Source organism: Caretta caretta, chromosome 6, assembly GCF_965140235.1.
Source record: "Caretta caretta isolate rCarCar2 chromosome 6, rCarCar1.hap1, whole genome shotgun sequence".
In the NCBI taxonomy this organism is placed as follows: Eukaryota; Metazoa; Chordata; order Testudines; family Cheloniidae; genus Caretta; species Caretta caretta.
Genome location: NC_134211.1, coordinates 59,542,572 through 59,570,304, shown reverse-complemented (window position 1 = coordinate 59,570,304; position 27,733 = coordinate 59,542,572). Strand labels below are relative to the sequence as shown.

The 27,733-nt window shown below is 46.1% G+C and overlaps 1 protein-coding gene across 3 annotated transcripts; it reads right to left on the bottom strand.

The window, feature by feature from the left end:
• Nucleotides 1-161: 161 nt before the first annotated feature.
• SLC39A13 (solute carrier family 39 member 13) lies at nt 162-26,790 on the bottom strand. Of its 3 annotated transcripts, none has more exons than XM_048854344.2 (10): nt 26,682-26,790; nt 18,615-18,917; nt 17,926-18,039; nt 15,895-16,016; nt 13,618-13,770; nt 5,816-5,905; nt 5,078-5,128; nt 4,679-4,811; nt 4,465-4,564; nt 162-2,869 (listed from the first exon to the last, which is right to left on the bottom strand). In XM_048854344.2, exons 2-10 carry the CDS (start codon nt 18,883-18,885, stop codon nt 2,794-2,796), a joined length of 1,110 nt encoding a protein of 369 aa, XP_048710301.1. In that variant the 5' UTR covers nt 18,886-18,917; nt 26,682-26,790; the 3' UTR covers nt 162-2,793. The 3 variants fall into 3 exon arrangements, with proteins under 3 accessions (XP_048710301.1, XP_048710303.1, XP_048710302.1); XM_048854346.2 differs by lacking the exon at nt 26,682-26,790 and adding an exon at nt 26,168-26,184; XM_048854345.2 differs by lacking the exon at nt 26,682-26,790 and adding an exon at nt 23,131-23,269.
• Between the last annotated feature and the right edge of the window lie 943 nt (nt 26,791-27,733).

Here is a 27,733-nt window from a genome sequence, read left to right as displayed (position 1 = left end):
AGAAGCTCATGGAGGGATTTCTTCTATTCCCCAAACAAAGACAGGTCAGAAGGGGCAAGATGGGGAGTCCTGGAAAGAGTCAACCCCCTCATCTACGCGGTTATCAGGTGATGAGAGCATTGGATGGTTTTAAATACTTTCCATACCAAGAAAAACAAACCCACACTCAGAACCATTTATTTCATCTCTATTGTCTCCACGCAGATCAGATCAATACAGATGAATGGGAAAATGCACAAGAGTAGCTGAAAAAATAGAGCTAGAAAATAGGATTCTTTCTGCATTTCCAAAAGTGACAAATGTAGTGGAGTGGCTAACAACCTCCCTCCCACAGCATGCAGTGGAGCAGCTAATCATCGCTCTTCAAGGCCCTGTGCTGCCCCTGTGGGTGCAGCTTCTCAGGAACTGCAGACTCAGTCCAGGCTTGGGCTGCCAGCCAAAAGACACAGCTCCGTGATTAATGCTTCAGTGTCACCCACTGCACATTCCTGAACACTGAGCAGAATCCCTGCTGTGGTTTACATTCTTAGCCAAACCCAGCACTGATGCAATAGCACCAAGGCCCAGGCACTAAGCCCTGCAATGCACTAGGCCCTCAACTTAAAAAATGCCAACCTGATTTTCACCTAACACAAACTCTTGGGAACTACTGGGCGTACATACATTTGCTTCTTCCAGGCTCCCACATCAGAGGTTTTGTAGCTCCTACCCCCAGGTAAACTAGCCACACTGTGGTGGAATTGGTATCTTGTCGCCTCTCTGAGTACTTTAGGGCTAGGGGTCATCTCTGATGCCTGAAAAGAAGAGAGTGAATGCTTGATTGGAGCTCACAGCAGCTGGATGATATAGGAAGCAGCTGTCATGGGAAGGCAACTTTCCAGGGGAAACAGAGCATTGTACTGAAACAGCCTCCCTCATGGCTCCAACAGGTCTAGCTGGTAATGTAGGGACAGGTAAGGAAAGCTGCAGGGATTTTAGTCACTGGCCCTTCTGCAGAGAATGTTGCAAGCAGAAGCTCTCAGGCTATCACATGGAAATAGTCAAAATTTTCAGAGCTCTAAAGGAAATGAGGACAACCTGCTCTAGGCCGCGCTTCTGGCTTGTTACTGCCTAAGCAACCTGGCCACTCACTGGAGCCCTAAATGTCCTGAACAGCAGCGGGAGCCAGCCCTTTTCAAAAAGGCCCTAGCTACACAAGAAAGCTGTATTTATTTAACAAAAGCAATTTAGAGCCAGATTTAGTTAAATTGATGCAACCCCTGGTTAATGCCAGAGCTTATTTGTATCCTATGTGATGTCTGATGGAACAGGAAGGATTCAGAACACCTTGTTGTGGACTCTTATTTTGTGCCTCACACAAGGAGGTAGCATTAAACTAACTACATTGGTTCTAAACAGATTTAATTCAAATCGGTACAATTTTCTTCTATAGGTAAGGCCTAAGCAATTGTGCATATGTTTAGGGAGTTCTGACATTCCAGAGGAGGTGGGGTTGTCAGAGTTGGTAATCCCCGTCAGCCAAAACCAAGAATTTTTAGGTTTAGTTTTACTAGTCGGTTAAACTGCCATCAAATGGGATCCCAGACACCACATGACTTAAACTCAAGGGCACAGTCGCACTCAGATTCCTTCTCCCAGCTTTGCAGCCACAGTGATTTCAGACTCACTTTTCATCCTTCTCACCAGCAGGTTCCCCTTTCCAGTGTTTCTCAACCTTTTTGTTACCAGGGACTGGCTTGCTGCCTTCCTAAACTGTGTCAGGGAGATCTCATGGACTGGTCCTTGAGAAACACTGCCCCTAGCCATCTCTTTCACACACGCATGATGTTTTCTTTTCTACTCTGCCCTTTCTCTATATACAGTCAGCGTTTTCTCTCTCCTCCATTCCTCCTCTGGTGGCAGCCGGAGTCCAAGCCCTGCTCACTCTCCACCTGCTGATGAGAGGCCTTAGGAGGGGGGCAGTGACTGAGCAGGTTTCCCCCAGATACAGGTGAGTTGATGACCTGGGATGACAGGAAACATTTGCTGACAATTTCTCAAATATGAACCTAGGCTGATTGAACAGGGGAGGGGATAGGTTCTCTAAACAGAGGAGTTAAGGTTAAAGGCAGAAGCTTTCAGGCTAAGCTATATAACCTCCTGTTCCAACCTGCCTCAAGTATTAGGCCTGATTTCAAAGCTAAGGCAGAGGAACTCAGAGAGGCAGACTGTCCAGGCTGACACCTTCCCCTTTTTCTACTGATAAATGAGGGCTGAGTGGGAAGGGGCCTTCTCATGTCTATCTAACTATGTGGTTTTGATAGTACCTTTGCTCCTGCTAGGTAGGCTGCACTGGGGAATGTTGGTGGTTTGCTGCTGCTGCTTTGGGGAATTGTTTTCTCTCTGGGCCTGGACTAGCAGGTAAATCCTTCTTTGCCAGATAAAGGGATCTTGTCCTATTCACTCAGCAGCTTAAGATGTGCAGTTCCAACACTTGTTCTTACTCCAGGGTGAGACACAGTCTGTTCTTGGAACAGGTTCTCGGTTCATTTCTGCTCGTCAAAAGCTTTCACTCCATAAAACACCAACATTGGAAGCCCTGGTTTGTGGGATTTTAACAGAGCAGGGATAGAAGAGCCAGGGAATGGAGTCCAGCATCCCCAATGACTCCCTCTTTTTCTCACCTGCCTCTCTCACTAGCAGCTGGACCCACAAGCGCACACACAGGAAGTTACATTAGTGTTCCTTATTGCTTTGTAACAGCTCAAAGTCAATGCAGCTCTGGGAGGCAGCATGAGGTCATCTGAGTGGAGGTCATTCTGTAGTGAGTGAGAGCAGCACCATGACTGTAATGCCTGTGCACAGGAGAAGGACCTGCTGCAGGGAGTTCCTGGGGAAGAAACGAGAGAGAGTCAGAATGGGCCAGGAACCAGTCCCAATCTGCACAAGTACAGGGACTCAGGAGTCCAATCTCATATGCCAGAGATGGGCAAACTGTGGCCCATGGGACCATCCTGCCCAGCCCTTGAGCTCCCGGCCCATTCCCTGCTGTGGCCCCTCCCCCGCAGCCTCAGCTCACCATGCTGCTATCGCTGTGGGCGGCTGGGCTGCGAGCTCCTGGCAGGCAGCACAGCAGTGTGGCTGGCTCTGACCAGGCGGCGCGGCTGCCAGTCCTGGTGCTCTGAGAGGCATGGTAAGGGGGCGGGGAGAGGGTTGGGTCAGAGGGTGGTTGGTTAGGCATGGGAGTCCTGGGGAGCCTGTCTGGGGGCAGGGGTGTGGATAGGGGTTGGGGCACTCGGGGGGGTTGGATAGGGGGTGGGGTCCCAGGGGAAGCAATTAGGGGCGGGGAGGTTCCGGGAGGGGGCGGTCATGGGACAAGGAGCAGGGGGGTTGGATGGGTCGGGGGTTCTAAGGGGGCAGGCAGGGGGCAGGAAGTGGGAGGGGGCCAGGCTGTTTGGCGAGGCACATCCTTCCCTACCCGGCCCTCCATTCAGTTTCAGAACCCCGATGTGGCCCTCAGGCAAAAAAAAGTTTGCCTCCCCCCCCCACCTCCCTACTGTCTTATGCACTCTGTCCCTCTAGAATGGTCATGGACCGGGGCTGTTGTCTGAGTGAGGACATGCACATGGGCAAGGGAGCCACCTCCAGGAGTAGGAAAGATATTCACAACACTTCCTTCTGTGTGGCAGAGAGAGGTCTGAGAAACCACTCTAACAGGAGACAAGGCTGGCTACTCGAAGCGGTAAGGATATAGTGATCATTCTATGGAAGATGGGTACTACGAATGACAGTAATGAATGGAGATTTGGGGTTTGTCACTGAACAGCAGCAGCACAAAAGACTATATTTTGGGAAAACAAATGTTGGGAAATTAATAACTCTAGGGAGCAGAGTGCAATGGGAAGAATTAAAAATCCATCATAATGGAACGTGACTGAGAAATCTTAAGTCACAATAACCTGCTAATCCTCTGAAAGAGAATGGTCCCTAGATCCCTGAAGTGGCAAACTCTCAAAGATCAGAGGGTTAAAAAATAATTGGAAGTGACACTGGCTTTGCTGGGAGCTGAATGCATTCATGTCAACAGATGAATTCCGTCAGTATTCAGTATCAAATTGGCATTGATTGCTTGTTTTATACCCCCCCAATGTCAATTCAGCAAAGCACCGAATTAGGGATGGGGGAAGGAGTAGATACCCTGAGGACAGCGTTAGGTCAGGCGCTTGGCTAAACAGCCTAGACTGAATCTGTTCTATCTAACATGCTCAGGAGCCAGCACATTATATTAGAGATAGCTTCTGGCCGAAGCCTGAGTACCTGGCACAGCACAGCAGACTCTGCTAGATACCATCTCACCTCTCACGGGATTTGGGGAGAAAGTGCTCACCTGCTCCCAGGAACAGAGGCTTTACCACCATGTTCTCTCCCACCACCACAGCAGAAATGCCATACCAGCATACTAATAACCACGATGGAGCCACTTACCAGGGATTCTTCTCCTCTAGGAGGTCAGGCACAACGTTTACCAAGGCAATGTACAGGAATCCCCCGGAGGTGAATGGCAGAATCCAAGCTATGGTTTCCCCTGCACATGCAGTGAAAATCACCATTAGTAATGAGAAGGGATACAGGAGAACAGACAGAGGAAAGTAGGCACACAAGCAGACACATTCCTCAATGCAGCCCCAGTGAGCCTTACCTGTCCCTTTAGGTGACTGAGAACAGATTGCGAAGCAGGTTCCTAGAATTCCCCCCAGAGCTGTGGAAAGCTGCATCTTGGCTGCACTCCAGCGGTCAAACCCAGCCCGGAGCAGGATGGCGAAATCTCCTACCTATGGGAAAGCAGAGTCAGTGGTTATCGATCCTAACTCTCCTGAACACAGAGACCAGCATTAACAAAGGAGATAGCACGACTAGGAACATGATGGGTGAACACCAACACTCGGCAGGGAGCAGATCCTCCAAGGAAAGGGAAGAATGATGCAGAGCAGAGGTAACCCCGCCAGCCCTCTTCCTGCACACAGAGCACTGCTGTTCTGCTTCAGACCAGGTCCTAACTTCCCAGCTGCCCTGGCAGCAGGCTGCAGACCCTTCTCACCTCATGTGGGATTTCGTGCAGTAGGATTGCCATAGTGGTTAGGAGCCCAACCTGCAGAAGATGGGAAAAGTCTATTAGGAAATGGTCTCAAAGCTCAGTGATGCAGAGACTACAGCCCTCCCACCCCTGGAGTGAATGGACTCTGGCTGCCCTGTGTTAAGTGCTCACTATAGAGCAGGGGTAGGCAACCTATGGCACGTGTGCCAAAGGCAGCACGCGAGCGGATTTTCAGTGGCTCTCACACTGCCCGGGTCCCGGCCACGGGTCCGAGGGCTCTGCATTTTAAATGAAGCTTCTTAAACATTTTAAAAACCTTATTTACATACAACAATAATTTAGTTATATATTACAGACTTATAGAAAGAGACCTTCTAAAAACATTAAAATGTATTACTGGCACGCGAAACCTTAAATTCAAGTGAATAAATGAAGACTCGGCACACCACTTCTGAAAGGTTGCCAACCCCTGCTATAGAGACATATGAGATAACTACCTGGCCCATGCATGCCTAATGCAGGGGCCAAGGGTCTCCCAGATCTGAAACATTAGAGCCAGAAAAGTTATGTCCCAAGCAGGGCTGCTCCCTGTTGTTTTCTCCAGCACAACACTATCTTGGCAGCTACCCCTTGGGGAAGGGATCCCCAAGTCCTTTACTTGGCAGGCAGGCACACACTACAGCTGAGAGAAGGGTTCCCCCTGATCTCCAGTTTGGCAGGTGGGTGCAGTACAAACCTTACCTTTCTGCTAACCAGGAAGCTGGCTGCCACCGCCAGGCCATGTGTGAAGTTATCAATGGTATTGGCCAACAGGTTAAGGTATCCACTGATCTGCAGAGGGAAGTCAGAGGCATTCATGAGTGAGGGAATTTGATGAGGTTCAGGGTAGGGGGAAGCATCAGGTACAGCCAACGAGCAATTACCTACTCTAAGAGCAGGTGAATCATGGTGGGGCAGGGCTGGTCAATGGCTTAAACCCCATGTCTGTGCTTCAGACAGGACACTGTATTGCCACATTCAGCTTTAGTGCAGACAGAGGGAGCCTTAGGGTTGAGAATTCCAGTTTAGTGGGGAAGGGGAAGAGAGGTACAAGCCTAGAAAGAGCTCTAAAGACAGGGAGAGAAGAAAGAAGAGAAAGAAGCTTACTAGAGAAAGGGAAGAGCAGGAAGGCAGTCTGGAGGAATAAATCCAATTGTAAAGCAACAACAGATTTCAGATGGTGCCCACAAATTTGCATAAGTGACTGGGTTCTAATATAAATAGAGTCTGTTTTCTAGTCAATTGCATAGTTTAATATACAACTTGTCAAATGTCTCCCATGCAAGACATGGGAGGTACAAAGCAGCAGAGCTAATGCTGCTGGTGGAAGCTGAAATTTACTTTTTGTGGCTTAAAAACTTTAACTATTGTATTAAATATTAAAAACATTAAAAACAAGAATTTTGCAGATTTTGTTCTTAAAGAACAAGAAACCAATCAAAGGAAAGTGCTAACAGCCCCTAAAGAAGTCAATTTCAATTCTGATGGACCTACTTTAAGGTTGGCTGCCGCCTATTGACATATACCGATAAACACTTCTGAACAACTACAAGCAAGTGCCCACCTGCTGCCCCCACACTGGCTTGTCTCCATCTCTTTTTTAGGGTTTTCTATAGTGCCCACCACTATACTATTTAAGTTCTGCACAAATTAATTCGATTTACATAGCAATGTCTCTAGTGGACTTCATGGAGTCTTCTGCGCTTTTGTGGTTCTAGGAAACTGCTTAAGGCATCTCAATCTCGCTAGTGGGAAAACGTTATCACAGGAAAGGCATGCGCGAAGGTGATCAGGCTCTAGATTAGTCTAAATCTTTTGGAAGCTCATTCCATAGCTGAACCCACTTGACTGAGCACTATCTCTTGCTCTCATGTACTTTGAGTTGTATAATCCTAAAGGAGTACGGTTGCCTTGGTGGGTCATGGATGGAGATGCAGTCACTGGTGTAGATGGGATCTGATCCATTGCTGGCTTTGAAGATCAGGACCAAGGCCTTGAATTGGCAATGGAGGCAGATTAAGAGTTAGAAGAAGGACTGGAGCATGAGGTGATGGTGGCCCAGCCTGTTGAGTCTGACAGCTAAATTATGTATAAAACAGGGCCTCTGCATTACTTCTGCCTTCAAGACCAGACACAGAGTTAATGGTAATACACTTTGGAGGAGACTGATCACTATGTGGATTGCTGCGTCCAAATCCTTGCCCAAGGAAAAGGCAATGTCTTCTAACAAGCTGAAGAAGGCATGAGGCATTTATGGTCACTGAAAAAAGAAAAGGAGGACTTGTGCCACCTTAGAGACGGACAAATTTATTTGAGCATAAGCTTTCGTGAGCTACAGCTCACTTCACTGGATACATTCAGTGGAAAATACAGTAGGGAGATTTATAAACACAGAGAACATGAAACAATGGGTGTTACCATACACATTATAATGAGAGTGATCAGGTAAGGTGAGCTATTACCAGCAGGAGAGCGGGGGGAAAATAACCTTTTGTAGTGATAATCAAGGTGGGCCATTTCCAGCAGTTGACAAGAACGTGTGAGAAATGGGGGGGTGGGGGGAGGGGGGGCAATAAACATGGGGAAATAGTTTTACTTTGTGTAATGACACATCCACTCCCAGTCTTTATTCAAGCCTAAGTTAATTGTATCCAGTTTGCAAATGAATTCCAATTCAGCAGTCTCTCGGAGTCTGTTTTTGAAGTTTTTTTGTTGAAGAATTGCCATTTTTAGGTCCATAAATCGAGTGACCAAAGAGATTGAAGTGTTCTCCGACTGGTGTTTGAATGTTCTAATTCTTGACGTCTGATTTGTGTCCATTTATTCTTTTATGTAGAGACTATCCAGTTTGACCAATGTACATGGCAGAGGGGCATTGCTGGCACATGATGGCATATATCGCATTGGTAGATGTGCAGGTGAACGAGCCTCTGATAGTGTGGCTGATGTGATTAGGCCCTATGATGGTGTCCCCTGAATAGATATGTGGATACAGTTGGTAACGGGCTTTGTTGCAAGGATAGGTTCCTGGGTTTGTGGTTCTGTTGTGTGGTGTGTGGTTGCTGGTGAGTATTTGCTTCAGGTTGGGGGGCTGTCTGTAAGCAAGGACTGGCCTGCCTCCCAAGATCTGTGAGAGTGATGGGTCGTCCTTCAGGATAGGTTGTAGATCCTTGATGATGCGTTGGACAGGTTTTAGTTGGGGGCTGAAGGTGATGGCTAGTGGCATTCTGTTATTTTCTTTGTTGGGCCTGTCCTGTAGTAGGTAACTTCTGTGTACTCTTCTGGCTCTGTCAATCCGTTTTTTCACTTCAGCAGGTGGGTACTGTAGTTCTAAGAACACTTGATAGAGATCTTGTAGGTGTTTGTCTCTGTCTGAGGGGTTGGAGCAAATGTGGTTATATCATAGAGCTGAAGTTACTTGTACATCCAGCGTTACTGATGAATCAAGCAAATCCCTGAGGCTTTATGCCAACTTGACAGGAATGGGGTGAAGATGCCTTTGATGAAAGGAAAAGCCAGTGACACAGTTAATTCTTCAGAACATTGCCCCTATTGACCAGCTTCACTTCAGTCTCCCTGGATTGAATTTCAATCTGCTGCTCTCCTGTTGCCCTTGGGACACCCCTGTGATAGCACTGGCTGTGTGTGTAGAATATTAGATATGTAGCTGAGTACTGTTAGTTAGCAGTCTACCCATGGTGTCTCACTACCTCTCCAAGTGAGCTTATGTACATATTTAAGAAGAGAGGGAACAAGATAGATCCCTGAAGAAATCTGTAGGTGAAGACTCTTTTGAGAAGAGGAACAGATTCCTATCACCACTGTCTGGGTCCTGTAGAGGTGGGCCATCTACTTCAGCTGTATCATATAAGCAGGTCAACAGTAACTTATGGTCAACTGTGTTGAATGTTAGAGATAACAAGCAGTATGAACACTGAGATATGACCTCTCTCCTTTGCTAAGAGGTTGCCCATCAGTGCTACGAGGGGTGTCTGTACTGTGTCCTGATCTGAAGTCTGGTTGTGAAACATCAAGGATATTCACAGATGTCACACGCTGGAGTTCGGCAGTTACTTTTGGTTTGAACAATTTTGCTAGGAACGGGAGGTCAAGTGGTTTTCTGCATTTAGTGTTGGCTTTTTGAGGATCAAGCAAACAACTTTGCTTGTCAAAAGGACTGGCACATTTACTTCTCTGAAAGAGACATTGAGCAGACATTTCTGCTAGCATTGGGCAAAGTTACTGTTCTTTGACTCTCATCAACCAAGATGGGCACATATCTGATTTGCAGGTGGTGGTTTGGATATTTCCCAGGGCTTTTCAAGCCTCAACATGTGTGCGACTGGGAAGACTTCCATGGGGGGAGCAAGTGGTTAGTGTCACCTGTTCTCGGGTAGTGTTTTCTGCAACGAGGAAGTTTGTTTCTCCAAGTAAAAATTATTTAGAGACATTTTCTACTACTCATGCTCAGTATGTCTTTTCAAATATTCAGAACTTTGAGCAGTACATATATGAACTAAGTGTGAGAATAATGAGGCCTAATTACCAGCCAGGTTTAAAAGTTCTGCTGTTGAATTTTCAGTAAAAGTGGAACACACAAATTTCAAAGCTAGCTGAAGTGATTTTGCTCAAACTTAAAAAAAAAACAAAAACAAAAACAACAACAAAAAACAAAAAAAAACCCCGAAACACCTATTTGGGCAGAGATCAAGCCTGGAAAAATTTTAGCTCAGAAGATGAATGTTTTAGAAAATGATGAGCATGTGAAAACAGGGTTAAAACGGATTGTTTTTGCATGTTAACTGTAACCAAACATAACAAGAAAATAAAAGTAATTATGGGAGAAAAGCAGAATCAACCCCCACGAACTACCTGGGAAAGAAAATAGAAACACAGACTAGAAAAATCTGCGCGGGGGGGTGGGAGAGAGAGGAAAAATCACAGATGCCAAGAAGAGAGTGTAAAAAGAGAAAAAGCCAACAGGCAAAAGCAAGTTCCACGTGTGCATTACTGTAACAGGTGGATGCAGCAGTGTCTCGAGAATCATGAATGCAAATCACTTTCTGTTCTCATCCCATTTTCAGTCATGGATAACTGTCTGAAGTTTTTTCTCCTTTTCAAGCCAATATTTTCCAGGATTGGGCTTTGCCCAAAGGGGAGTGGTAATTATTCATTTAAGTTTAAGCAAAACAAAAGAAAACAAAAAAACACAACACTTTCTCAGCAAATAGGAACAGAGAAAACAAATCCACTTCCCATGATTAAAACATGGCCACTTTTTCTTGTCAATGGCTCGGGTGAAAACTGTCATTGAAGAGAAGTGAAGCCAGGGTTTTCTGAAGAAACTTTGTTTTGATTTGACAGTTATGAGCCTGTGACACTTACGTCCGGAGACTGCACCACAGGATATTCTCTAAGCTCATGAAGAGCGCAGCTGGAGAAAGACTATCAGCTCATGGTACAGTTCTCTTGTACCTAGGCACTGGAACATATTGCTGCAGATCAGTAGCAGCCCCTGGGCCTGATAAGGAGAGGAGGGATGTGTTCCTAAGACTTTTTCATGAGCAAAGCTATTGAGGAAGGCATCCTGCACATCTTAGGGTTCCCCTCCTGTGCATGTTATACTCCTGGCCAGGGTAAAGGACCTTCCCCATCTACATAGCTTCTAAGGTGGAAGAGGTTGTATAGGCAGTGGTTAGATAAAGTGTTACAGTTCTGATTTAAATGCATTACTGCCAATTTGTTGTGGCCTACAGAGCTTTGGAGTCCTGAAGAGTCAAATCTCCCTTTTATGGTACTTTCCCCATTTTGGCCAGTATTTTCTTCAAAAAACAACTCGTATAAAACCACCACAGGAACTCCATACAAAAAAGTCTCACAAGGAGAACATTAAAATCATATGATTTAGAAGTCAGGAAACACCACAATTAAGGTTGCACATATAGCATTAACTGCCCCCTTATGCATACTCATTACTACAACAAGGACTTTCATAATATGACCACAGACTCTCTCAAAACCAATACACGCAGATTTTAAGGCCAGAAGGGACTATTACGACCATCTCATCTGTAACACATGACAAAGAATCTTTCCTGATAATTTGTGTGTCAAACCCACACTTTATGTTTGAGCTATAGAATATCTTTTAGAAAGACATCCAGTCTTGATTTAAAGACTGCAAGTGGTAGAGAATCTACCTCATCCTTAAGTAAGTTGTTCCAATGGTTAATTAACCTCATTAAAAATTATGCCTTATTTCTAATCCTAAATTGTCTAGTCTTAGTTTCCAAGCATCAGATTGCGTTATGCCTCATTTGGCTAGATTAAAGAGCCATCCACTAACGGAAATCTCTTCATCATGTAGGTACTGACAGATCATGATCAAGTAATCTATTAACCTCCTCTGAGATTAAATGTCTTTAGTCTCTCACTGTAAGACATATTTTTCAGATCTCATATCATTCCTGTAGCTCTTTTATGAACCCTGTCCTATTTTTCAGTCTTCTTTCTGAAGTCTGGGCACCAGAACTGGACACAGTATTTCAGTTATGGTCTCACTAATGCTGTATACAGAGGTAATACCACCTCCCTATTCCTACTAGATATTCCCCCGCTTATAGATCCAAGGACTGTGTTCACCCTCTTAACAGCACCACAACAGAAGCTAATTTTTAATTTATTATCTACCATGGCCCTTGAGTACTGCTTTCTATAATACAGTCCCCCATCCATTAAGTGTGACCCCTCACTCTTTGTTCCTAGATGTACGACCTTGCATTTGGCTGTTCAAATAAGCCCACCTTACTTAGTGATGCAGGTTGATCTGTATAACTAAATTATCCTCATAATTATTTACCGCTCCACCAATTTGTGTCATCTGCAAATTTACTAGCAATGATTTTATGTTTTCTTTCAGATAATTGATACAAATATTAAACAATGAGCTGAGAATAGATCCCTGATGGACTGTACTTCCACTGGATGATAATTCCCCATTTACAATTACGTTTTATGATCAATCAGTTAAACTGTTTTAATCCATATAATATGGGCTACATTAATTTTGTATATTGCTAATTTTATCAGAATGCCATTTGGGACTAGTCAAATACCTTACAGAAGAACACTATATCGACACAGTTACTTTTATAAATAAAACTTGTGATATAATCAAACATTACATCAAGTTTTGCTGACAAGACCTATTTTCCATAAAACCAAGTTGGCTGGCACTAACTATGCTACCATCTTTTAAGTTTTTACTGATTATGTTTCACATCAGCCTTTCTATGATTTTGCATGGGATTGATACCAAGCTAATCAACCTGTAGATACCCGGGTCATCCCATTTCCTTTAAAATATTGGCACATCATCATACAATTTTTCTTCACCTTTAGACACACTGAAGTAGTATCTTCCAACCTGTGCACACACCAGAGCATGTGAAAGTCACGAACATGAAAAGTACTTAGTAAACTAGATTTACATAGTATCCTACATATTAAAGGATAACAAAGAGCAGCAAAATAAATTAAGAAATAGACAAAAGCAGAGATTTAAAATAAAAGGAAACAGAATTAAAAGAGGAAAGGGAAGAGTTTATAAGAAGCTTTTAACTGAGTGTAATTAAGCTGTGAACTAGCCAGCCCATGTAACCACATCTTATGGTTACCCTCTCACTTCCTTCTCTAAAGTTAGTCAAACATTTGTTGCATGTTGCCTTAAAAACTTAAACTGTAAGCTCTCTGAGGCAGGTATGCTCTTTTACTGTTTGTACAGTGTCTAGCACAATGGGGTCCTGATCCTTGACTGGAGTCTATAGATGTGTATGTAACACAAATAATAAAAGAGTGAAAATTTTCTTTCATACGTAAACCATCAAAAGTCACTAAGCTAAGTTAGCTGTGTAGTTAATTGCCTCAGTCCCCAAATTGCTAAATTATTACAGTACAGATGTTAAGAAAAAAGAAATCAGCACATAAAAAGTGTATGTCAATAAAGAAACTAAAAATAACACAGGTATGAAAGAATGAAAATAATGAGAGGATAGTCAAAAAAACCCATGCTCTCAGACTATTATTTGAGACAGTCTGATGAGTTCACTGAAGATAGCACTGGGGTAACATATGCACAAAGAGCATTATCGTTGTGAAGACATAGGAACTGGCTTTTCCTGACTTTTGAGAGTTTCCCTTTCCAACCCTGATGTAACTGTGTACGGAATTTTTAGAAAGAGTTGTCCAGTCTGCTCCTGGATGTTTCAGATATGGTTAAATTAAACAATTCATTCTTAAACTTTCAACATTTTTCTGTGAATGGCTCTGTCCACAATACACCAGACCAGGTTTTCAGCCACCCTCAATGCAGAAGCCCTGCACTACTCTGGCTGAATTTCAAACTTCTCCCTCCTCAACACATAACGGCAATTTCACCTGGGAGCAGGTGTAGGACACTGCACTCCCTCCTTCTGCACTCTGGGTTCAGCTTGCTGATCATTTACCTTGATTCTTCGGTCCGGTGGGCGAGATGAGAGAGAGGAGCCATTACACTGAGCCATGTTTGTCTTTGCTCTTTGGACTTTGCCTGCTACTTTCTGCAGGGAGAAGCTGTTTCCATTTGGAGTCCCTCTGGAAGGTGCTGTGGAATTATTGCCCTGAATCAGAGAGAAACAACTGTTACCACTTCTAACCTCCAACAGTGAGTGTGACTAGAAGAGGGGCCTAGAAAGTCTCCCTTTATCCTTAATCCTTCCCTCCCTAAAGCCCAAACAGAATGTGTTTTTGGCCTCAAATCTAGTAACCACAGCCTTCAGAAATGGAATAGATTTCTGGGTGGCTTTATTCAAGTTTATGAAACGGGATTCATATATTTAAGTAGCTGAGCTAAAAATTGACATGCACTTGTGGAAGCAAGAAAGGAATCTGAAAGACATTATTTTAGTGTCAAATCTCTCTGCTGGGGCTAGAAACACTCTAAACCCAATATAAATTCTTCAGGAGCAGTGAAGTTTGCTAAAGTGCACTGGACCAGGGATCAAAATAACAACATTTGGTCCTCAGTGTAAAGAATATAATGGGACTCTATAACAAGGTTGTATATCGTGGAATGGGGGACATCAGACCCCACAGTACCACATAATAAGGAGAAAGTTAGGAGACAGGATAGGTGTATCAGCTCCACACACTCACTTAGGTTTACGGGTCACATTTAGCTGTTCTTTGCAAACTCTTTTCAGTGCGTGGTCTCATTTTCTCTTACTTAGAAGGATGGGACTAACAAGAGCCCAGCACAGTTCAGATGCCGCCCAGAAAGTCTGTAGATTGCCAAGGGCTTGCCACTTTATGCTCCATTTGCATAGTTTGGGAGCTGACCTCTCATCCCTTTGTGAATGACCATTTGTCCCTTTGTTGCTAGGTGACTCCTGCCTCATCCACTATGTCACATAAAGTAGCCAATCACAAGACCCGTCCATTGTGACCAGCCCAATCCCATAGTCAAAGGGCCCAGAGTGGTGGTGAGGATAATTCCCACTACCCCAGGGAACCTCTTCTTCTCACCATGGTGGATTTAAATCAATCACCAAGAGGAAAGCCTCAATTTAAATAATCTGTTTTAATCAATGTTTCCATTTGTACTTCAGTTATTTTCTAAAGAAAGGTGCATTTTCATTGGTTGACATAACCATTAAAACATGGTGATTTACAACTAAATAGAGCCTTTACACTAGATTTTTTTTGCTCGCTACGAGGGTATATTATCGCTTAAATAAATGTGTGTAGTAACATAATATTTTCAGATTCTTATTCATTGTACATAATTAGTATATTAGAAAATGGTGAACATATTTCTTATTTACTACTGTTGTGCCATATTTATAAAGCTTGACCTCAAACGTTACATGTTTTCCCCGATTCTTTCTTTATAGAAAAAAGCAGCTTTTAACTCAATAAGTTTTTGATATATACTCTTGGATTCAGCATATTTATTTAAAATATTTTAAAGAAACTATAATAAGTTTAAGCCTTAACATATCATTCAGATTTCTTTTTAAACAGATTTATTTTTAAAAGGAAAAAATAAATATAATTTAAATAAAAAAATAAATCTGATTTAATTTAAAAAATCCAAAACCCAGGGGCAAGAAATGCCTGCCAAACCCACAGGGCAAAACCTTAGCTTGGAGATGAAAGGTCTCCTTTCCCAACTCCAGAAGAATGGAGCAAGTGCCCAGTCACATGTCTCCGCCCAGCACTGCTGGCCTCCCAAACCACGCTTTGAGTTAAATCACAGCTCCAGGTTCCCCTGAGGAGCCTACCAGGAGGGGAGAGTAATAGGGTTTAGTGCATGTGTCAGGGTACTGCTGGAGAAGCCCTTAATCAGCTCCTGCCACTCCAGCTCCAATCAGGGAGAATGGATTTGCCTGGTAACTGACCACACTTGCCAGCCTCATTAGCAGGAGCTATAAGGCTGGAAGGAAATGAGAGAAAGTGGGGGCAGAGACTAAGGGAGGGAGGCCAGGCTCAGAGGAAGTAGGAGCCTTCAAGTCTGTTGCTGTCCAGGCCTGTGCTAGGCCAAGCAGTTGTAAAGCCTGTATATAGTTGGAAACTGGTGGTGGGAAACTGATCATGAATAAAGACGACGGACGTTCCACCAGACTGGAGTGTCCCTGATTCACGGAGGAGAGGGACCAAGGGGCTGAATCCAGAGGGGAGCAGTGTGTACCCTGTTACAGTGCAGTATTTGTATGGAAACTTTTCCCCTTTCATCACCCACTCACCGTGCTGGGCCATTCTTGCTTCTCACTCTCTAGGAACATCTTCTCCAGTACCAGGAAGGTCAGGAAGCCAATGATCACCCAGAGGCCAAGAAGCTGCTGCTGCTGCAAGCTCTGCCCACCTCCTAGAAAGCAAAAGAGATCTCTGTTTGCATTGTTGGAGTTCCTGAATGATAAGCCTCACCCCCAGTACAATGCAGCTTGTGACTGAGGGACTTGAGACAAGAATATAGAGCAGAAAGCATTTCCTTTAGTCCTATGAGAAGCACAGAACAGACAGACCCTGCAGAAAACCCCATTTGCTTCATCTACTCATCCTTGATCCAATCTAGGGCAAGGGAGAAACTAGGCTTCACATCTCCAATACTCCAGCAATGGAGGCTATCATGTCTCCTGAGTACTCTCAGGAGCCTTCTAAGCCCAGCTCCTAAGCCTCCCTTCCATGAATTACTGTGTAAAGGTGGGCAAGGCAGAAATCTCTTACCGGAGGCTACAAAGATGCTTGTATCAGCACAAATCCTGCATCTGAGCCTGTGTGAGTAGCACGTACAGACATGAAGGTTGTGCTTTGGGAAGTTGAGCCAAATACCGATCTTCCCCATCACACCACACCTGGGGAAGTTATTAGCCCAAGGCTACAACATGTTCCTTTCAATGAGGGCTGAGATTGTCAGATCCTTATCTGTTTGGCCTGACTGCAGGTGCAAAGACTGCTCCAGGAACAGGACAGGCAAAAGCATTAGAAATGTGACCCAGGCGGGGCATGCAAACCTGGAAGCTCAAGACAAGAGAAAAGACTAACAAGAGAAGTGAATAAGCTGCAGCAGAGACAGTGCAGTCACTGGGGGCCCAAGGCACCAGGCTCTGCTGATCCTGCCTGTGCAGTGAAGGTGGAAAGGACCAGGGGAGAAACAGAGCCTTGCAGAGGAATTCTGAATTTCTACCACTTAAGTGCCACATAGCAGATTATGAGAAATTCAGGCTGTTCCTCTATCTCCTACATTCTCAGGAAGGAATGGATTCCACAATTCCTTAGGCAGAGATCAGTGGGAATCCAGCCTTTGGTGGGAGATGACAAAAATCTGGCCCGCTGCAGCACTGTTCCCAGAAGAGTCAGGAAAAGTTTCTCTTCTTACTGAGCAGCTACCGCCTATAGCAGGGATCAGAAACCTTTGGCACATGGCCCACCAGGGTAAGCCCCCTAGCGGGCCGGGCTGGTTTGTTTACCTGCCACGTCTGCACGTTTGGCCAATTGCAGCTCCCACTGGCCACGGTTTGCCACACTGTTTCAGGCCAACAGGTGCTGCAGGAAGTGGCGTGGGCCAAGGGGTGTGCTGGCCGCCGCTTCCCGCAGCCTCCATTGGCCTGAAATGGCGAACTGTTGCCAGTGGGAGCCGCGATCAGCTGAACCTGCAGGCACAGCAAGTAAACAAACAGGGCCGGCCCTGGTGGGCTACATGCCAAAGATTGCCGATCCCTGGCCGGCTGCATGCCAAAGGATGCCGATCCCTGGCCTATAGGGTTCAGCATCACTCCGCTTCTCATGACATTAGTGCGCCCATGTGCAAACCTAATTTATTACTTGTCTCCATGGGCCCTTTAGAAAACAGCTACCGGAAGGAGGCTATGCTAGTTGTGTCCCAAGCTTTATCCCAGGGCAGACCAGGGCCATCCCAGCCGTGGTGCTCAGTTTTCTGGCAGAGTTGGAACTCTGCCAGCTGCACCTTGCTTTCCTCCCCACCCAAGAACTCTAGGGATTGTCAATTTCTACCACTTCTCCTCAGGCACAGCCTAGGAGGTCAGCAGATTTGGGCTCTGTTGTACCAAGGTAGGGAATGGAGGGGGAGTGATTCACAGCGGCTCCAGGAGCAGCACCAGGAGAAAGGCAAAGGTTCCCTAGAGCCCATCAGGCACCTACACAGAGAGATGGAACATTAAGAAAAGCAGCATGGTGCAGATTCACAAGAAAGCATAGCAGCCAGTGCCTGGGGCTGGCTCTGGTGCTCAGGGCATTAGTACAGCGCCAGGTATTACCTGCAGTGGCGCTGCAGGTGTAGGCCCAAGCCTCAGGGAGGAGGTGCAGAAATACGTTCCCCAGAAGCCCACCAATTGCAAAACTCAACAGCTGCTTCAAACGATTGGATCCCACTGAAAAACAAACAAATGCCAATCACAGCCCAGACCACTCCTGACAAGTTGTGAGAGACACCCAAATCAGGAGGCCTTGCAGCTTGAACTACCAGGGAACACGAGGAGGGAAATGAACTGTGTGTGACACAGACCCCAGGGCACTTCATCGCCCTGAGCGAGCTGTGGGTGGTGTTGTGCCTCAGAACTCTGTGTCCTGGCAGTGAGGCTCAGAGCATGAACTGTACATTCAAGGGGCCTAGGTGACGGGAGTCTGTACTCCAGGGAAGTGGAGGAGGATGTGAGCATCCCCCCACCCCAGGATGCAAGTTAGAGGATGCTCCTTGTATGAGCTCTACACCTGAAGTCCCAGAACCCCACACTCAGCTAGGGGACTACTTGCCCCATTTTTAGGAATGGCACAAGTCACCCATCTTATAACAGGAGTGTACTGTGCCTGCATTTCAGGGCACCAGGAAGATCCCAGCTCCTGGGTTAGGCATACGAACATTGTCCCATTCAGTCACTGCCTATTGTGGGAGAGGGAGGGAGAAGACGACTGGCATCAGAAATAAAAAGCCAGAAAGAAGATTTACCTTCTGATTGCAGGGCAGCTCCTGTCTCAAGGGGAACTACCAGCAGGGGGAAGACTCCACTCAGCCCCACCATAACTGAGCCAATCAGAGAAAAGATCCAAGCATCCAGTCGTTCCCCACTGAACAAAGTTCCCCAGGACTCGGCCTCTTTCTCACACAGAGGACTGGGACCGGTGGTGGCCTTGCCCACTGGGAGCTCCTGGGCTTCACAGGGGATGCTGAGCAGAAACAAGGCAAGCGTCCCATGAAGCAGAAACCTTTGCCCTGTCATTGCTGAGCAGCTTCAGCCTGGCTGGCCAATCTCTGAAAGGAAGGAGGAAAAGCTGAGTTCTGAGAGAAAGTGCAAGGCCCCTAGCTCAACCCTCAGAGTCCGTGTCCCCTTCTGGAGGGGATCATGGCCTCAAACTCATATATCCTCTGTCTTTCAATTCCCTTCCTGGGTAGCTTGGTTCCCAAATATATTCCCCTTTGCACAGGGAACCCATATTTTTCTCTTCTTCCTGTTTCTTCTTAGTTTCAGTTTCTCGGATTTGAGCAGTTGACTGGAGGGCAGTGACATCCTCTATCATTTGACATGTGAAAATGCCTGTTTGGTCCCTCAGTCTCCGCCTGCCATGGGAAGGAGTCCAACCTCCTGCACCTTCCCTTAGCACTTGGTTTCTCCAGAGTCTCTGCTGCTCAAACTGCACCCCTAGACAAAGTTTCCTCCCTATAGGATACACTGTCCCAGGTGGGCTCCAACAAGGCCCTTGTATAATGGAGCTATAAAGATAAAAAGGTAATGAGGTGATTTTAGGGATATACTGGAGCAGAGGCTCTCTCTATACTTGGGGGCAGGGCTGGCATACTGCACTATCAGTGTTACTACACAAATGCAAATCCCCAATGGAGACATGCTAGAAGATTAGTGCAATAAGTGGCACTGAAGCAGTGTGTCTACTTTAGGGGTCTGCACATCAATGTACTGGAGCAAGTTTTTCTGGTCTAGAAAAGCTCTCAGACCCTTCAGTTGAGGCACTTTTCTTAAAATTATCTGCAGTTCACCTTTTAAAGGGGAGTAATTTTAGTACATCTGGGCCGCAGTAGCTATAATGAGAGGGACCAAAAGGCTTCACGTCCTGCTGGATCAAAGTCCTGCTCCAAGAACAAACTGCCTGCCAGTTGGATGAAAACTTCTCTGATCATAGCTGATCTCCAGATAGCAAACCTCTTGAGACTGAGAACCGTATTAATTTTCAGGGAGAAGTTCTCCTTCCAACTATCTCATAAATACTCTGAAAATCCCTGTTCTCCCTGACAAGGAGTGTCACTGGGAATCAGATTAGAGATTAGATTGTTCACTTGTTACAGGCATAAATGCCAGCACTTTGCCATGTGATGGGTGATGGAATTCCAGTCAGTGCCCTCAGCAATCACAATGAGGAGATTTATGCAACACAACTATCTCCAGCAGAATCAAAGGATTATAAACAACACATCTAAAATCCACAAACTCTGCTTAGTGTCCTGAGGACAGACAAATTGTCAGGTCTTCACAGTCATCCCAGCGATCAGACACTGGCTAATGCTTGGGGTAAGTGTTAATGACAGGACTACAGAGAGAGGAAGTTGTGTCAGATGTGGTTCCCACCCCAGTTGCGTAGATGCAAACCTCCTGTTGTCAATGGAATGCATCTGGGACGCTTCCATGCCATCTGGCTTCCTTTACACAGTCTAGGTCTCTCTCAGCTACAGCCCTGCACAACAACTGTAAAACTAAGGGGCCTGGAGAACCCTCCCAAAAAGGGGAGAGTTCTGAAAGCTTTACGTAGGGAGAGTGGTCACTTTGGATAAGCTATTACCAGCAGGAGAGTGAGTTTGTGTGTGTGGTTTTTGGAGGCGGGGGGGGGGGGGGGTGAGAAAACCTGGATTTGTGCTGGAAATGGCCCACCTTGATTATCATACACATTGTAAAGAGAGTGGTCACTTTGGATGGGCTATTACCAGCAGGAGAGTGAGTTTGTGTGGGGGGGAGGGGGGGGGGGAGGGTGAGAAAACCTGGATTTGTGCTGGAAATGGCCCAACTTGATTATCATACACATTGTAAGGAGGGTGATCACTTTAGATAAGCTATTACCAGCAGGAGAGTGGGGTGGGAGGAGGTATTGTTTCATGGTCTCTGTGTATATAATGTCTTCTGCAGTTTCCACAGTATGCATCCAATGAAGTGAGCTGTAGCTCACAAAAGCTTATGCTCAAATAAATTGGTTAGTCTCTAAGGTGCCACAAGTCCTCCTTTTCTTTTTGCGAATACAGACTAACATGGCTGTTACTCTGAAACCCTTAACCATCTAGTATCTGACTATGCATCCTCCCATTGCATGAGTACATAGTGGGCTGAAGGTTTCATACACATTAGGGCAGAAATAGCTAGAGGTTAGGGGACGTATAGAGCACAATCTTCTCTCTACTAAACCAACCGCAAGGGAGTCTGCATTTACAGTATTTCCTGTTATAAACTGCCAGAGTGTTCAGCACCTTTTCCAGTCTGATTCTATGCTAATGGAAACTGGTGCCCTTAGTGGCAGGGTGAGAGCTTGGAAAATAATAGCTTCCTATACCAAGAGAGTAGCCATGCTGGGCAGACCCCAAGTAGCAGAGCTCTGGGCTGGCCCCAGTACTAAGCAGAAGGGCCTAAGCTAAGGCAAAGAACAATCCTAACAAAACAACTGCTTTCATCAAAGTTTGTGTTGTCTTGGATGAGGAACATTGGAATAGGCCCTAACCCCTCACATTCCCACTTCTGCTGTACAGTTGTTATCCTGTGGGTGTGCACTGTCACAATTTGAACCACAGCAGAAGATCAGGCTGGAAGAGAAGCTGCCACCACAGCTCATGTCACACAAGGGGAGGCCCTACTGGGTTGGAACCACCAAAATGAGGGTCCCGCATCTGCCCGAGACCAAATGGCAAATAAATTGGATACCTGAAGCTCCATTTAGTCTAAACAACAAAAATCCTGTTTAGAGACAGGAGTATGAGGGGAAAATAGCAAATCCCAAAAGCTCAAAGCATGGATCGCAGCTGACTGCGGATCTCTTAGCAGGATTTGCTCTAGAAAGAAGTCTAGGCAGATGACTAGGGAGACTAGAATTGCTTCTCCAGAAGAGATGTCAGTTGCTTAAGGGACAACAGAAGCAGAACCAGATTCTCTTACTTCCACTCATGTCAATTAACTGTCTGAGACTTAGGGTTTGTTCTTCTTAATAAAACCAGAGAAGGAAGTTATACATCCTCCCAGGTGAGTCAGAAGAGGCCCATGGCTCTCAAGTCCCTTTTCTGGTAGCACAGGCACCCCCGCATATTCCTCCAAGCTCCTTACATGGTGGCTGTTAGGAATTTATGACAAAGCAGTGAGGGATTGCACGCAACAATTGACCCATATCTACCTCCATGCCCAGAAAGATGCTTAGAGCAATCCCAGCATTTGTCAGTTTATAGTGCCTCAAGTCCCACTGCTTTACAGCTTGCTATTCATAGCTCCATAGTCTCCTTGATTCTGTATCCCACTGCTATAGACTTCTGAGCAGACAATGCCTGTGAAGTCTCTAAATGCACATTACCTACAGGGAAAGCCAGATTAAACAGTCATCTCAAATATACCACTAAAAGCAACGAAGTGGGCAGCCAGAACCCCACACTGCCTTAAGACCAAAGCGCTCAGGGGAATGGAGGAAGATATATCATGGTGTCATTAAAGTCACAGGTTCACATCACATTTCTGGTTTTGCGATTTTCCCCTATCATAGGCACTCAGCTACCACAGCAATGGGAGCCAGATAAACAATTAGAGAGACAGAGAGGATCTCAGATGCTCCAAGACAATGGGGCAGAATTTTAAAAGCACCAGGTGTACTGGGATTTAAAGCAGATCTGTATTGTTCCTGTGGAAAAGTGGATGATGGATTCAATATATGCAACAGACCCAAATGGTCAGGGCTTCATTTAAACACTTAATTTGAAAGACAGTAGCTCCAACAGCACAGCACCCCATCATACTGGGGTCAGGACCACCTTAAAGGAGAAAGTGCCCTTTACACAATCATAAGTACCACTCTCTGTAACACCAACATGTTCTGTGGAGGTCTCCTATCCAAGTACTGAAGAGGGTTAGCTCTGCTTAGCCCTTTCAATCACAGCTGTAGAGCATATGACTGAACTAGCTAAAAGTATTCCCAGCACAGGAATAACAGATGCCACAACAGAAAGTGAAAGATGAAAAGAGGGGTGGAAATTTTGCCATTCACTCACTCCTGGCAGTGGTGGGGTGTTGAATTCAAAGCATGAAAATGAATCACATTTCCCCTCCCAGTGTGCAAGCCTAGAGTCTGGCCTCCTCCCCAGGCACTTATACAGCAAGCAGAGTCTGCAGCAGTCTCTATGAAAATGCAAACAGAACCAGAAATGCAGATTCACACCAAGATAAAAATCTACTGCAAGTCAGAGAAAGGAAGGAGAGATAAAACCAAATATTTACACAAGATGCTCCTGAAACTGCCGGGAGTCCCCTGCTGAAGCTGAAGAAGCCTTCTAGTTCTTTCTGCAAGCTGTTTTCAAGCAATGCACCTGGAAAGTTCATCCCAGACCTCCAAACAACTCTCAAGTGGTCTGTGCGTGGCAGTGAGTTCACTCTGCGCCTGCCTCCTCCCCCTCACAGCCAGTAGCTCTGCCCTTTCAGACAACGCGGCTTTAGCGGCTTTTTGGCACAAGCCCACGTTCCATCACGATGACACTTTAAATGTGCTTGGAAAGAACTTGTATAGTTATTTTCCCTGGAAGCCCATTGCCTGTTCATGGAGCCACAGTGGAACACTGCTCAGAACAGAAAAGTTATTTCACTAAAGAGGAAATGGAAACAGCAGCCAGCAAATTCTCCCAAAGCCTCATTCCATCAGCCCTGCAGTAACCTCCGGATTCCTACTGAAAACCCCAACACTTCTGACAAGGTTTACCAGGCTCTCCAATTTCCAGTTAATTGCCCCAGTGTTTGTTCTCTCTCAGGAGTTTACCTCTAAACCACATGCCATTTCTGAGAAGCCCAAAGCACTTCACAGTACTCTCCCTTTCCCTAGGATCTCTCACATAAGAATATCTTGCTCTATTCAGAACCGCATCTCTCTTTATGGAGTGCATCTCCTTTTGCAAAGCATACATACATGTGAACATCACAATACCCACAACTAAAAGCTGCATACTTACAGCTAAGAAGGGTAGCAGGCTTAGGAACACAAGATATAACACAGAAAAGTCCAAGGTCCAGCAAATTCAGGATCTCATCTCTAACTGCAACCAATACTGGAATCTTCAGAGGAAAATGTGGTGAAACCACCCACAAAAACGCCTAACTAAACCATAGAGTAGCTTGAGGTGGGGGTATTTCTTCCTGACCTCACCCAGGCTAGCAATAAGCCTCATCCCCCAAAGGACAGGAAAATGTCTTCCCAAACCAACTTGGCAATCAACCTCACCCCCCAGGGATAGGTGTGATTTCTTCCTGACCCAACCCTGCAATCAGCCTCAGGCCCTGGAGCAAGAGTATTTTAGAGCCTTCATAACATTTATCTTAGAGCATAAACAGGCATCATCATGAGCTCGCCACTAGATTTTCTCCACCAGCTAACACATATTAAAAAAAACCCTACAATATATTAGCTAATGTGTTCAAAATCAACTATAACTAGATTTTGAACACATTAGCTAATATATTCAGAACATAAGGCTCTAGATGGCATTCCTGAAGATACAATTTTTATCTAAAAGGAAGAGACATCTGTAGCAGTGGTTCCCAAACTGTGGTTCGTGAACCCCTGAGGGTTCACAAAATGTTACAGGGGGTTCTCAGGAAAAAATTCCCTAACGGCAGACAAAGCTGTCCATAGGGACCCCGAGCAGCATGGGGCCAGCAGCCCTTGGGGAGTTCCAAGAGCTAAGCATATCAAAGCAAGCATATCTATCACACTGAGGGGATTTAAACTTCAAGACTCCTTATATGAAATAGAAAGGGAGGTGGATATTTTTTGCTGTTTTTAAAATTAAATAGACTGCTAGAGTTGTTTTTAAATTATTATGAAGAAAAAGTTTAAGCTTTGTTGTAATGTGCACTGTTTGCCTGGACTGCGCAAGACCTGAATGCTTGTATAGGAGGAACTCTTTGGCTTCTTAAATACCGGAGTTGGCTTCATGCTGTTTCACATCTGATACTCCTTGATGAAACATAGAAGCCAGAGGCACCAGTACTGGGGGGCGACGAGGGTCACATGCCGCCCCCACGTCAGCACGACCACCCTCCCCAGGTCCCTCCCCTTTTTTTCTGGCGGCCCCTGCAGGCCCCCCACTTTTCCAGCAGTGCCCCCGCACCCCTTTTTCCTACTGGCACCTCCGATAGGAGCCTTGTCTTGTAACAGGTTTAATCAAAACTGATACAAGCTACAAAAGTGAGATCTTGGAAGAGTGTTGCTGTTTTCATAATGTAATAAAAATACTGTAATGATACATAATAATTAATAAATAGTGTGTAATAAGCATGTCATAAAAACACATTTTATATTTCCAAGATCTGCTCTTATAATTTATGCTGAGGTAAGGGAGAAAATCCCTGGAAATATTCATTTTTAGGACGGGGTTCACAAGACTTGACATTTTAGTGAAAGGGGTTCACGGGTTGTTAAAGTTTGGGAACCACTGATCTATAGCAATCTTACCATGAATGACTGAATTTGTCAGCACTGAATTTCATCTAAGTAATACATATCGGAAAGGATGATTTGATCAACTCATACAATTTACTAGGTTATAAATTAAATTTATAAATTATAAAAGCTCTCAGGGAAAAGAGCTGTGTTGTCACTATACACAGTGCAATGAAGTTCTCTAGGTGAATGCACAACAGCAGTGAAGAAAGCAAACAAGTTGATTGATAGTATGGTACTGAAAATCCTGCAAATGTTAGGTTTCAGAGTAACAGCCGTGTTAGTCTGTATTTGCAAAAAGAAAAGGAGTACTTGTGGCACCTTAGAGACTAACCAATTTATTTGAGCATGAGCTTTCGTGAGCTACAGCTCACTTCCATTATTAAATGTGACAAAGGTAGTCACACTATAGATTAAGTTGTGTGATACCTTTGACTCTAAGACCTGTTTTCAGTTGTTTATAACTTTGCCAGATTTAAGCCATTTGAGCTGATTTATAGATCAGTGGTATACATTTCCTGTAATACTGTTTCACTCTCATCACCCTATCTCCAAAAGGATATAGCAGAAATAGACATGGAAGATGAAAATTATTAGAGCCAAAGACAGTTATTACTGTAAAAAGGAGATGAGTAAAAAGGATTCTTGAAAGAGGCATATAAAATATTGAATGGTGCAGTGAAGCAAGATCAGGTATGGCTGTGCTGTTCATTTCTCCTGTAACACGGGAACAAGATAACAGCCAATGAAATCCAAGGGCAGCAAATTTAAAACTGGAAAAAAGAAATATTTTTACACAACACCCAATTAGCCAGTGAAACTCACTGCCCCCAGACATCCGAGGCCAAGCGCTGGGCAGAGTGTAAAAGCGGGTTTAACGTTACTGCGGCCCAGGGGCACCTCCGCAGGCCCGTGGACAGGCGCGCAGCGCCGGGGACACCAGCCCTTGGGGCTGGGCACAAGTCAGGCTTAGGAAGCAACTTCTCCTGCAGCAGGCTCCCGTCGCTGCCCCTCAGGGGCTCCGGACACCAGATCAGCGGCCCGGGCTGGGCCGGGGCAGGTCCCGCGAGTCCCGCCAGTGCCAGGCGGCTGCCAGGAGCGAGCGGGCGCTGTCAGCCCAGCCGCGGGGGCCGCGCTGCACCGACAGTCCCTACCCGGGAGCTCGGTCTCTCGGCTCCGCGAGGACCATCACTATTGCCGGCTGGGCCCGGCCGCAGGGACCCGCCTCCCCTGGGTGGGGCGCTGGGCATCGGCGCCGGCCCGGCCGGGGCTCCAGGGGCGGGGGGAGCCCGGGGGAGCGCCGCGTCCCGCCGGCTCCCCACCGCGGGCGGCCACTTACCGTGCGGCGGCGCGCTCCGGGCTGCCCCTGCCATCCAGCCGCGGCGCCGCTCGGGACTCCCCGGCTGGCCCCTCAGCCCCGCCTCCCAGCACCAGCCACGTCGGCCCCATCCCCCTCGGAACCAGAGTCACTGCTCCCCCGGACAGAGCTCCGCGGCGCACACTTCCGGCCTCCCAGCAACGGGGAGCGCTGGGGCAACGGACGCTTCCCGTCACGTCTCCCTTGGGGGACAGCGGAGGCGAGCACACTTCCTTCCCGCTACACCCCCCGCCCGCATAGGGGACAGGAACTCCGGTGAACTTCCGGTCGCAAGTTCTGGGACAGATCGCGCCGGCGCAGAGCTATTTCGGTACGGCAAAAACTCGCGCAGGCGCAGAATGTTCTAACACAAGTGAGGCCACACTGCTGGGGGCTGGAGAGACTCACAACGAACCGCCTGACTTCCCGCTGGAGCCCCGTGAGCGGCGCCCCCATGGCTGTCCCCTGCAGGGGAAGTTGCCCTTGTCCGGCCCTGATCACTGTTGTCTTGTCTTAGAGCTGCTGCGCTCAGAGACTCCCAGGGCTGGAGGAGGTGGTCAGAGTTCCCTGCCCTGAGGCTGACCCATCTCCAAGTGCCTCCCACCCCACTCTCAATTCTCTGCCACAGGCCACTTGCAGATGTCACCAACTGGCTGCCCAGTGCCTCCATCAGCTCATAAATAATGAGCCTACATGGCACTGCAGCCTACACTGAAGCTCCCAGGCCTCGCACAAACAACCTTTTCTGTACTTCAGACAACTAAATGCGGAAAAGAAGAACATACTTTATCTGAGATGTTTTTAAAAGGGCTGAGTGTATGGTGGGAGCCAGAGCCTGCTATAAAAAATCCTCTTTCATTTCAATTCCCCAGGATGAAAAGGTGATGCTGGCTAATTTGACCCTAGTCATTAGGACCCCCTTTTAATTCAATTAAGCTCTGTTCTCCTCCCCAGCCTGTGGGCCTTGGTCTGTTGTTATTAATTAGGAGACAGGGAAATTGCTTTCACCATGAAACTTGCACTTTCTTTCCTGG